The following is a 12,173-nucleotide window of genomic DNA, read 5'->3' on the forward strand; positions in this document are numbered from 1 at the left end:
AGAGAGAGAGAGAGAGAAAAACTTGAAGGAGCTTTCCCTCATGCAGTCTTGGAGGCACTAGCCCAGGCTATTCCCTTCCTTAGCCAAAGAAATAAAAATGCCTTCTGTTCTCCCCCACCCCAAAAAACTAAAGTCATTTCCTGTGGTCTTCCCTGATCCTACTCAGTGACTAAGAACCATGCACTGCTTGCAGCTGCTAACAGTAGTCTCCAGAGTAGGGTGCACACACTTCACAAACCAACTTTTGGGGTTCAAGTAGAAAACATAAGAACATGTATATTCTCCTTTTTTTCCCCTAAAATAAAGAATATATTAGTATTGTCATGTTTGTATATGATTTATAAATAAACAAGTATCTATATGAGGGCAGACTAAGACAGACTGGGAAGAAGGATGGGGCCATTCACAACTGAAAAAAATCGCTAGTGAAAACCTTATAAATAGCAGTGAAACACTATCTAATATATTACTAGAAAAAATTTATGAATAGCCCTGAAACACTGTGTGATAATAGTGCCAGAAGATAAGTCCCTCGAGTTGGAAGGCACTCAAAATATGACTGAGGAAGAGCTGCCTCCTCAAAGCAGAGTCAACCGTAATGACATGGATGGAGTAAAGCTTTTGGGGCCTTTGCTGATATGGCATGACTCAAAATGGGAAGAAACAGCTCCAAACATTCATTAATAATCAGATCATGGAATGTACAAAGTACAAATTTAGGAAAATTGGAAGTTGTCAAAAATGAAATGGAATGCATAAAGACTGACATTCTAGGCATTAGTGAGCTGAAATGGACTGGTTTTGGCCATTTTGAATCAGACCATCATATGGCTTACTGTGCTGGAAATGAGAAATTGAAGAGGAATGACATTGCATTCATCATCAAAAAGAGTGTTTCAAAATCTGTCCTGAAGTACAATGCTGTCACTGATAGAATAATATCCATTGGCCTACAAGGAAGACCAGTTAATACTACTGCTATTCAAATTTACAAACCACTAAAGCCAAAGATAAAGAAATTTAAGATTTTTACCAACTCCTGCAGTCTGAAATTGACTAAACATGCAATCAAGATGTATTGATAATCACTGGTGATTGGAATGCAAAAGTTGGAAACAAAAAAGAATCATCAGTAGTGGGAAAATATGGCCTTGGTGACAGATTGACATCAGAGATCACATGAGAGAATTTTGCAAGACCAATGACTTATTCACTGCAGATACCTTTTCAACAACATAAATGGCAGCTGTACACATGGACCTCACCAGATGGAATAAACAGGAATCAGATTGACTACATCTGTGGAAAGAGGCAATGGAGAACCTCAATATCTTCTAAACAAAACCAGGAGCTGACTGGGGAACAGACATCAACTACTCATACGCAAGTTCAAGTTGAAGCTGAAGACAATTAAAACAAGTCCATGAGAGCCAACATATGACCTTGAGTATATCCCACCTGAATTTAGAGACAATCTGAAGAACAGATTTGATGCACTGAACACCAGTGACCAAAGACAAGACAAGTGACATCAAGAACATCATACACAAAGAAAGCAAATGGTCATTAAAAAGACAGGAAAGGAAGAAAAGACCAAAATGGATGTCAGAAGAGACTCTGAAACTTGCTCTTGAATGGAGAGTAGCTAAAACAAATGGAAGAACTTGATTATTTGATCTGAACAGCAGACTGTAAAGTGCAGCTCAAGAAGACAAAGTAAAGTATCATAATGAAATTGGCAAAGACCTGGAGTTAGAAAACCAAAAGGGCAGAACATGTTCAGCACTTCTCAAGCTGAAAGAACTAAAGGAAAAATTCAAGCTTCAAGTTGCAATTCTGTAGGATTCTGTGGACAAAATATTGAATGAGGCAAGAAGCATCAAAAGAAGATGGAAGGAATACACAGAGTCACTGCACAAAAAGATTGGTCAGTGTTCAACTATTACAGGAGGTGACATATGAACAAGAACCAATGGTACTGAAGGAAAAAGTCGAAGCTGCACTGAAGGAACTGGTGAAAAACAAAGCACCAAGAATTGATGGAATGCCCACTGAGGTCTTTCAGCAAACGGATGCAACTTTCAAGGAACTCATTTATGCCAAGTAATTTGGAAGACAGCTACCTGGCCAACTGACAGGAAGAGATCCATATTTGTGCCCATTCCAAAGAAAGGTGACCTAATAGAATGTGGAAATTATATAACAATATCATTAATATCACACAAAAAATTTTGCTGAAGATAATTCAAAAACGGTTGCAACCACGGAACTTCCAGAAATTCAAGCTGGATTCAGAAGTGAACACAGAATGAGGATCTTGGCTGAAAGCAAAGAATACCAGAAAGATGTTTACCTGTGTTTTATTGATTAGGGAAAGGCATTCAACTGTGTGGATCATAACAAATTAGGGATAACATTGTGAAGAATGGGAATTCCAGAACACTTAATTGTGCTCATGAGGAACCTGTACATGGACCAGGAGGCTGTCATTCAAACAGAACAAGGGGATACTACATGGTTTAAAATCAGGAAAGGAGTGGATCAGGGTTGTATCCTTTCACCATACTTATTCAATCTGTATGCTGAACAAATAATCCAAGAAGCTAGACTATATGAAGAAGAATGCAGCATTAGGATCAGAGGAAGATTGATTAACAACCTGTGATATGCAGATGACACAGCCTTGCTTGCTGAAAGTGAAGATGACTTGAAGCACATACTGATGAAGATCAAAGACTACAGTCTTCAGTATGGATTACACCTCAACATAAAGAAAATAAAAATCCTCACAACTGGACGAATAAGCAACATCACAATAAATGGAGAAAAGACTGAAATTGTCAGGGACTTCATTTTACTTGGATCCACATCAACACCCCTGGAAGCAGCAGTCAAGAAATCAGATGTCGTATTGCACTGGGTAAATCTGTTGCAGAAGACCTCTTTAAGGTGCTGAAGAGCAAAAATGTCTCTTTGAAGATTTAGGTGAATGCACTTGCCTGCTAACCAGAAAGCTGGCGGCTCAAACCCACCAGCCACTCCTCAGAAGGAAGGTTGGGCAATGCTACTTCCGTAGTGATACTGCCTCGGAAACCCAAGGAGGGGTTGCTATGAGTCGGGGCCGACTCCATGGCAAATAACAACCACCACAACAACAACCCAAGCCATGGTATTTTCAATTGCCTCATATGCACGTGAAAGCTGGACAATGAATAAGGAAGACCAAAGAAGAGTTGATGCCTTTAAATTGTGGTGATGGCAAAGACTGAAAACACCATGGACTGACAAAACAATGAACAAATCTGTCCTGGAAAAAGTGCAGCCAGAATGCTCCTTGGAAGCAAGAATGGCCAGACTTCGTCTCACCTACTTTGGTCATGTTGTCAGAAGGGACCATTTCCTGGAGAAGGATCTTGTTGTTGTTGTTATGTGCCGTCGAGTCGGACCGGACTCATAGCGACCCTTCCTTGGGTTTCCGAGGCAGTATCGCTACGGAAGTAGACTGTGGCATCTAGAAGGATCTTATGCTTGGTAAAGTAGGGGGTCAGCTAAAAGGGGGAAGGTCCTCAATGAGAGGGACTGACACAGTAGCTGCACCAATGGGTTCAAGCACAGCAGGGCTTGTGAGGATGGCCCGGGACCGGCAGGGTTCCGTTCTGTTGTACATGGGGTAGCTATGAATCAGGTTGGCTCAACAGCATCTAACATCAACAAAGAGGGAAAAGATCCAACATTGTTATTGATAAACAGAACTTGATGCCATCAAGTGAATTCCAATTCACAGAGATCCCATGTGTGCTACAAAGTAGAACTACTCCACGGGGTTTTCTTGGCTGTAATCTTTACAGAAGTAGATTGCCAGACCTTTCTTCCGCAGTGCTGCTAGGTGAGTTCAAACTGCCATCCTTTAAGTTAGGAGACTAGCACAGTTTGCATCACCCAGAACTCACTCTCACTCTCTCTCTCTCTCTTTCACTGACAGGGGTGCACGATCGAGAAAAAGTTGGAATCTGTTACCTAAGGTGATTTTGCACGCTAGGAGATATTTGGCAATGTCTGCAGATATCGTTGATTGTCACAACTGGGGAAGGGTGCTACTAGCATCCAGTGGGCAGAGGCCAGGGGTGCTGTTAATCAGCCTTCAATTCACAGAGCAGCCAAAGAAGTAACCTGCGCAAAGTGCTGATCGTGTCAAAGATGAGGAACTCTGTCCAAAGCACCAGGCTCTCAATTGCTTCTGGCGTCTTTTCCCGCGCCGTTTCTCCCCATACTCTACTCTTCGCCGCTCCAAGACCTCAAACTTCAGGCGCTGTGTACTAGACTGCCCCTGCCCTAAGAAACCATCCCTGATGGTCCCAGCCACGCCAGAGCTCCTGTTAGGGGAGCCTCCAGTCCCCCGGTACTGGGTTAGAATCATCTTAGCCCAAGGGATTCTCAACCTTCAGATCTACAATGCAAATTTCCTGGAACCACTACACCAGTCTGAATCCGAAGGCTGCTAGGAACCAGGGATCTGTATTTTTAACAAGCATCCCTCCCTTAGCCTACTCGCCTCTTCGGACCTGGCACTCAGTACGGGACTCAACGACTATTTGAGCGCTTAAGGGCGAGCCAGGCGCTGCTCAGTTCTCTGTCCGATCTCCCGCCCCGCTGCCAGAATGTAGCCACTACCATCATCCCCATTTTACAGAGATGTAAACTGAGGGTCAAGGAGAGTTCATTGCCAGGCCAGCAACTCTGCGCCAGGAAGAGGCCCAGGTCTTAATTAGCCCCTGATTCCTTGGGGGAAGGAGACCAAAAGGTAGGGAAGTGGTGAACCCGGGGGGCGAACTGGGGAGGTCTGGGGACTCGCCGCGGCCTTGCTATGGGGCCCCGCCCCCACGAGGGACGTGAAGACGCGGACCCCGCGCAGCGTGGGGACATGTGACCGACTGCAGAGGCCGCGCCGCCTCCCCCACCCGAGGTCTGCGCGCTCCGCCGCAGGGCGCGGACCCTGGGCGCCCGCCTGGGTTTGGGGCGCAGGAGCGGGGGCTGAGCCAAGGCGGAGCCAAGGCGCCCCGCCCCCCCCGAAACGAAAGCGAAACAGGGGGCCAGGAAGGAAGGAAGGGCGGGTTCGAGGCGCCGCCCCCTGCCCTGCGCGGCCGCTGGACCGACGGGCGCGCCCAGGTAGGGGGGCGGCCGGGTGCGCGGTGCGGACCCTCGCGGCGACTTGCGAAGCCGCCTCCACCATGTCTCAGGAAGGTGTGGAGGTAGGAGATGGCGACAGTCGTGCTGGGGGCCCGCGAGAGACGCCGGGGAGGGGCCGGGACCACGGAGGGGGCGTCGCAGTTCCCGGGGACCCCCATCATCAGCTGAGACCTTCCCGCTGTTGGGCGCGCGCACCTCTAGGAAATGAGAGTGAGCCCCCACATTCCCCAGAGCACAATGCGGCTTCCCCGAGCAAAAGCGGGGGCTGCAGGATCAGGGGTCAAAGGCCAGAGGTTACCTGGCTGGCCTCCCCTTAGCCTGGGACGCTCGCCCCAGTCCCTTCCCATTCTATCCCTTAATGCCCTGTGGGGACTTTGGCTTTTTCCAGGAAATGCCGTAGAAAGATGGGGGGGGAGGCAGAAACCAAACCCGAGGGTCAAGTTCAGGCCAGGTGAACGGTCCTTGGGGCTGGGGGAGGGGCGCTCGCGCCTTTCCATACCCTATCGGAGCCCCTCTATCCCTGTCGAAGCTGGAGAAGAGCGTCCGGCGCCTTCGGGAGAAGTTTCATGGGAAGGTGTCCACCCGGAAGGCAGGGGCTTTGATGAGGAAGTTTGGCAGCGACCACACTGGAGTGGGGCGCTCCATCGTGTACGGTGAGCCGGCGGGAGCCCTGGAATTGGGGGACCGTGCGTAAGAGCGCTGAGGGTGGGAAGAGGCGCTAAAACAGCCGCCTGTGGGATCCCAGCCTCGGAAATGGTCTTTACTGGGCTCTGGGGCCTGAAACGCTGTCCACAGCGCCTCAGGGGCCCTTCACTTATACATTGTCTCCCCACCAGAGGTAAAGCAGAAAGATGGACAGGAACTGAGTAATGACCTGCCTGCCCAGGTAATCTGCCCCCTTCCCTCAAAGGACAGGGTGAGGGGAGGAAGAACATAGGGGACTGGCCACCCATAGAGAACCCCCTCAGGGGCAGAAGGGACTGGGAAGTGCCCACCCACACCTATGATCCAACCTCATTCACTTATTCATTCTCCACTGTGGGTCCAGCCAGGGAGCTGGCACACATGCTGATTGTATTAAATCAGGAAGGGAGAAACGAAACTAGGCAGTGACATGAGCCAGAATTGGTGTCAATGAGGGAACGCTGACATCAGGGAAGGCTTCTTGGAGAAGGTGATGCCAAGTCTTAAAAGGATAGGGAGGCGTAAGCCCTGGGAAGAGGATGGGACAGAAGAGAGAATGGCTTGAGCAAAGGCTGGGAAGAAAGAAAGGGGGGCACCCGGAAAGGCTAGGATGAGCAGGGAGACAGCAGCAGGGACCTCTGTGTTGAACAAATGAATGAAAGGTTTTGAAGCACAGGCGTGACCCAGCTGCTTTGCTTCTTAGATGGTTTTAGTGACTGATGGACTGTGGATTTTGCCTGTTGAAAGATCCAAACTAGAATAGTTGGCAAGTGATAAAATTAATAGCAAAGGGGAACACCAGCTGAGCTCTTTCCGTTTGCTGGGCTCAGAGAGTTACATGTGTTGACTGAGTTCATCCTTATAGCAACCTCATGAGATAGGACCTCTTAGGTATCCTCCCATTTTACAGACAGGGACAGTGAGGTACACAGTGATGGATGAAGTCACTTGCCAGGTTCACACAGCAAGCCGCTAGGATTTGAACCCTGGCCATCTGGAGCCTGAGCCTGGGCTCAGAGATGCCCTTCATTATGACCCAGGGTCCCACAGCTGGAAGTGGTGGAGCCAGGATTTGAACCTGCATCTATCTGGATCTACAGCCCAAATACTTAGTTAAAGCAGTTCAGCCCCAAAGAGGCCGTCACCATGCCAACAAATGTGTGCTAGGGCAGGGCGCTCATAGTCTGTCTGCTGGCGGGGAGGGAGCATGGGGCCCAGGCCTGCTCCTCCACCCTGACTCAGGCTGATCTCTAGCAACCCCTCTCCTGGCTCTGAGCCTCAGTCTCCCTATCTGGGCAGTGGGGATAACAGGTGTGCACACTTCCCAGGGCCGCTGTGATGTGAGCACAGCAGAGGTGACAGGTGCACAGTTACGCACCTGGCTCTCAGTGAGTGGGTGCTGCTCAATCAGCTCATCGGAATTAGGGGCACCCTCCTCTCATGGGGGCCCAGGGTCCCTGCCTCCCTCTCTGGACCCCAGAGCAGGAGCCCTTCCACCAACCAATGAGGGTGACAGAGGCCTGAGCCCCATCCCCAGTTTCTATCCCTGATGTCTCCATCTAGGATCCACCGGAGGACATGAAGCAGGACCGGGACATCCAGGTGAGTCGGTGGCTGGGGAGAGGCCAGGCTGTGGGATGGCAAGAGGGAGGGGTAGGGGCAATGTCCACGGGCAGGGGCGAGCTCACATATATTTATGTTTGTAGAGGAGAGGGGACCCCCTTCTCATCCCCACCCACCCCTACTCTGCAGGCGGTGGCGACCTCCCTCCTGCCACTGACAAAAGCCAACCTGCGCATGTTCCAACGCGCCCAGGATGACCTGATCCCTGCCGTGGACCGGCAGTTTGCCTGCCCCTCCTGTGACCATGTTTGGTGGCGCTGTGTGCCCCAGCGGAAGGAGGTGATAATCTCATTCCTGAGCCCATCCCCATCCTCTGACCTAAGAACTTCAACCTCTGCGAGCCCATCCCTTAAGGCCTGATGTATAACCTCAGAGCTCAATCTGAGGTCCAGAGAGGGGACAGGGCCCTGGCCCCCCAGGAGGGTGGGGTGTCCCTAACTCATTCTGAGCTGACTGAACACAGCCCAATCCCCCACCCAGAGCAGGACTTCTGACCTTCGGAGAAGCCCAACCCCTTACCCCACTGTTTGACAGCCACCACAGAAATAAAACCACCACCCCTTGTCTGATTTCTGGCCTCTTCAACCCATACAACCAGTCCCAGAGAGGAGGCCTTGATTTGTAGTGTATGCCAATTCCAATGGTGTAAGTATTCCCACCATGGCCAACATCATGCTACTGACTTGAAGTCATTGACGGTGGTGGAAAGGAGAAGATGCCCAGGGTCAGCCTGGTCAAGCTGACACAGGGCACCCCAGCTCATCACTTCCTGATCCCAGCCCCAGAGCCCTGCTCCTGGCCCCAGTGCTCACCCCACCCCTGGCTGACTATAAGCCCATTCCCTTCTGCACCCCAGGTATCCCGATGCCGGAAATGCCGGAAGCGCTACGAGCCGGTGCCGGGTGACAAGATGTGGGGTCTGGCTGAGTTCCACTGCCCGAAGTGTCGGCACAACTTCCGGTGAGGGTGCTGACCCCGGCCCACCCTCAGCCCTACCCCACCCCCACCCTTCCCACCCTGCCCCGGCCCCACCCTGGCCCAGCCTCACCCTCAGCAGTCCCATCTGGGCCTGGACCGGGACCCTCACAGCCCTGCCCGCCCCCAGGGGCTGGGCACAGATGGGGTCCCCGTCCCCCTGCTACGGGTGCGGCTTCCCCGTGTATCCGACACGGATCCTCCCCCCGCGCTGGGACCGGGACACAGAGCGCCGCAGCACCCACACCCATTCCTGCTCAGCTGCCGACTGCTACAACCGGCGAGGTGAGGCCCTGGCGCACCCCCACGGCCTCCCCCATTCTAGGCAGTCTCCTTGGCCTTGGCTCTGGGGACATCCACCTCTGTGGCCTTGAGAACCAAGGTCTGTCTCTTCCTTCCACCTACCTCCCATGGCATCAGCCCCTCCTTCCACACACGTGTCTTCCACAGCTCCCATCCCCGTGGCCCCATGCCGCCCAGGGTCCCTGCCCCTCCTCTATCCACCTCCAGGGCGTCAGCCTGTTCCACACTTAGGGTTTGTTCATGAGGCCTGTGGTCTCTGCCCTGTGGTTTCTGTGTTGTTCTTGCTTCTGTTTTGTCTCCTGTAGAGTCAGGTGATCCCTATGTCCTCGTCCCCTCGGTCTCCTGTGGCTTCCACACCCATGGCGCCACCTCTGAATTTCCATATTCCTCCCATGTATCTTGGTCTCCAGTGACCTCAGAGCCCCACGTGGCCGCAGAGTCCCATGTGGTCTCAGCCCCCTCCATCCCCAGAGTTCCACGCGGCCTTAAGCCTCATGACCTCAGCACCTCTCCCTCCCCAGAGCCTCACGTGCCTGGGACATCCTGTGCACACCCCAAGAGCCGGAGGCAGAACCACCTGCCCAAAGTCCTCCACCCCAGCAGCCTCCACATCAGCAGTGGCTCCACTGTGGCCACCTGTCTGAGCCAGGGGGGCCTCCTGGAAGACCTGGACAACCTCATCCTGGAGGACCTGAAGGAGGAGGAGGAGGAGGAGGAGGAGGAGGAGGAAGAGGGCGGGCACGGGGCGTGACCCCTGCCAGGAGCAGATGCAAACCAGACACGGTCTGTGGATACTTTGTGTTCTTATAAAATATGCGCTCAAACCAAGATATAAATGCCCTTGGGGAGCTGTCTGGGTCTGAGGTATTGGCAGGGGGATGCTTGGGTCCCGTCTGCAGGGCCCTAGGGAGCAGATCCATATGGGAGGGTTTTAGGGACATTGCCAGCAGTCAGCCACAAAGAAGGTGTGGCCAGCACAACTTGGGCTCCTACTGACAAACACCCTGGGGGACAGACAGACAGATGGTCACAGCCTCAGGGGCCGGATCAGCATGGCAGCCTTCTTGAGAGAGTACGCCCCACCACGGAACTCGGCCCAGTAGACGCCATCCTGGTAGCGGCTGCGGTAGTGGCCACCACGGTGCCACACACCATTGAGGTTGGAGTGGGCACAGGCGTGGTACCACCAGCCTCCCCGCTGGTACAGGGCACAGTTACCTGAAGGGCAAAGAGTCCATGTCCTCTCACCAGAATAAAAGCCTCTGCCAACAGCTCACTAGTGCAAGCTTTTGCCAGGCATCCCCTGACCCTCCCCTCTCTTAACTGAATGAAAGCCCTGATCCTCTCCTCACCAGAACAGGAGCCCGGGCCCCCTACTTTCTTCAGAGTAATAGCTTTCATTCTGTTATCTTACCAAAATACAAGTCCTGCCTTTTCCAGCCTTTCTGTAAGCTAGAGGCTCTACCTCTCATTTTATCAGGGAAAATAAATCTCTACTTCCTTTCTAGAAAGAGTCCTAGCTCTCACCCCTGCCCTTTACCAGAAAGAAGTCCTGACTTTTTACTTCCGTATCAGAGAAGGAATCTGGGCTTCCCAACCCCTCACCAGAATAAAAGTCCCATCCCTGTTCTCTTTGCCAGAATAGAAGCTTGCTTGCCCTGACCCTTAGCAGAGAGGAGTCTTAGCCCACTCCCTTGTATTCCATCACATTCCAACGAGAGTCCTAACTCCCCTGCCCTAACCACCACAAGAGTAAGAGCACTCCTTACCAGAATAGGAGTCTCGGTCCCTATCCACAGTGCTGAAGGGCTTATCATTGTGCCAGGAGAGAGAGTCGCCAGCATCCCCGTGGTACTGGCCGAGCCGCAGGCGGTAGTGGTCACTCTCAGGTTCCAAGGAGAAGCCATCATAGTGGGCGCGTGCCCCACGGCCCCCCCAGTCTTCCAGGAGCACGAGCAGCTCATGGTCCCCACGGCTGGTCAATTGGTGCATGGGCTCCAAGCCCAGCCAGTATTCCCCATCAGGCCGCCCAAAGCCTGCCTGGTTGGGCAAGAAAGTCAGGAGGTCAGGTGCAGGCCCCCTCCCCTGCCCAAGCCCTGCCTTTGCCCCCCACCCACCTTGTAGTGCTGCCAAGTAGTGAAGAAGTTAACAGAGCCATCTTGCCGCCGCTGGATGACGGTCCAGCCACCACCCTCCAGCTGTTGCTCACACCAGGCTGATACCACATGCCGCCCCAGCCGCAGCTCATACACTCCACTCTGCCCATGGCCTGCCTGGTGGGCCTCTGCACAGTCCTGCCATGGGCCTGTGGGCACAGGGATATGGGGGAGACAGCCTGAGCCAACCAATCTCTTACGAAAGTAAAAATCCTTATTCTTCCTGGTTTCACCAGCAGGATAGAAGTCCTGCCTCTGCCATTCCCTCACCAGAATACAGAGTCCCAATACCCGTCTTCTCATCTAAGACTCTAGGTCCTTCTTCTCTCACCAGAGCACATGTGAAGCCTAAGGTTCTTAAATTCTGGTTCTGTCATCTCACCAGAAGAGAAGTCCTGAACAAATCAGTCTAAACCTGCCCAAATTCTCACCAAAGTAGCGGTCTTATATGTCCTCTGCCCCTTCATCAAAGTAAGAGCTCATCCTCTCTTATGCTTCACATCACTATGGTAAAAATGTGGGTCTTTTTATCACGATAAGAGCCACCACTCCCTGTTTCTTACTGTCAGAATAAAAGCATCTTATCCTCCAAGAGAGGACCCTGCCACTGAAAGCCTGACTCCTCTATGTCCCTCTACCCACAGTGCACTGGGAATTCCCTAACTCTCCACAACCCCAACACCCCTGCCCCTGTCTTACCTGCTGGCTTGGTGGAAGCTACAGGGTGCTCTGCGGGCCTGGGAGAGGCTAACGGCCCCTGCTGTCTCAGAGTGTGGTCTTTCTGGGGCTCTGGGGCTGGATCCAGCCTTCTGCTGCTGTCATTGGTGCCCCCCACCAGACTGACTGGAACCACGGGCACCAGAGGTGGGGGCAGGACCTGGGGTGGCATGGCCCAGAACCTCTGGGATGTGATGGCACTAACCCTCGGCCAAAGCCCATCCCAATCCAAAGCCAGGGGTGATGGATAAATCTCTCCCAGTACCCAGATGAGCAGATCAGGTGGGGGACAGCCTAGCCCCACAACTGATCCTCAGAGCCTAACTCTTGGACCTTCGAGAGAAGAGCTGGGCTTAAGTCTCTACTCTGGTACTCAGAAGCTTAAGCAATCTATGGGCCTCGGTCTCCTGTAAAGTAGGGATAATAACCCTACAACCAACATTGACTATTATTTTATTGAATCTTCCCAACCCTATAAGGTAGGGACTGTCACAGAGCAATAATCCCTCATCCTAAACCCAAGGACAG

At 52.2% G+C, this 12,173-nt stretch overlaps 2 protein-coding genes across 2 annotated transcripts in view; one reads left to right on the forward strand and one right to left on the reverse strand.

Annotated features, from left to right (window-relative positions):
* The first annotated feature begins 5,228 nt into the window (after positions 1-5,228).
* On the forward strand, positions 5,229-9,523 carry SHFL (shiftless antiviral inhibitor of ribosomal frameshifting). Its single transcript, XM_007953561.2, has 8 exons — positions 5,229-5,249; positions 5,717-5,840; positions 6,024-6,073; positions 7,435-7,473; positions 7,624-7,773; positions 8,351-8,454; positions 8,600-8,754; positions 9,294-9,523. The coding sequence occupies exons 1-8, from the start codon at positions 5,229-5,231 to the stop codon at positions 9,521-9,523; spliced, it is 873 nt and encodes a 290-aa protein (XP_007951752.1).
* Positions 9,524-9,799: 276 nt separating this feature from the next.
* Positions 9,800-12,173, reverse strand: part of ANGPTL6 (angiopoietin like 6) — a 3,953-nt gene continuing 1,579 nt past the window's right edge. The window contains exons 2-5 of the mRNA XM_007953560.1: positions 11,628-11,805; positions 10,890-11,077; positions 10,542-10,812; positions 9,800-9,990 (exon numbers count right to left, since the gene is read on the reverse strand). Coding sequence (XP_007951751.1) covers positions 9,800-9,990; positions 10,542-10,812; positions 10,890-11,077; positions 11,628-11,805 — 828 coding nt within the window. The remainder of the gene's footprint in view (positions 9,991-10,541; positions 10,813-10,889; positions 11,078-11,627; positions 11,806-12,173) is intronic.

The sequence above is a fragment of the Orycteropus afer genome, unplaced genomic scaffold, assembly GCF_000298275.1.
Source record: "Orycteropus afer afer isolate SDZICR_OR568_19922 unplaced genomic scaffold, OryAfe1.0 scaffold00402, whole genome shotgun sequence".
Taxonomy (NCBI): Eukaryota; Metazoa; Chordata; class Mammalia; order Tubulidentata; family Orycteropodidae; genus Orycteropus; species Orycteropus afer.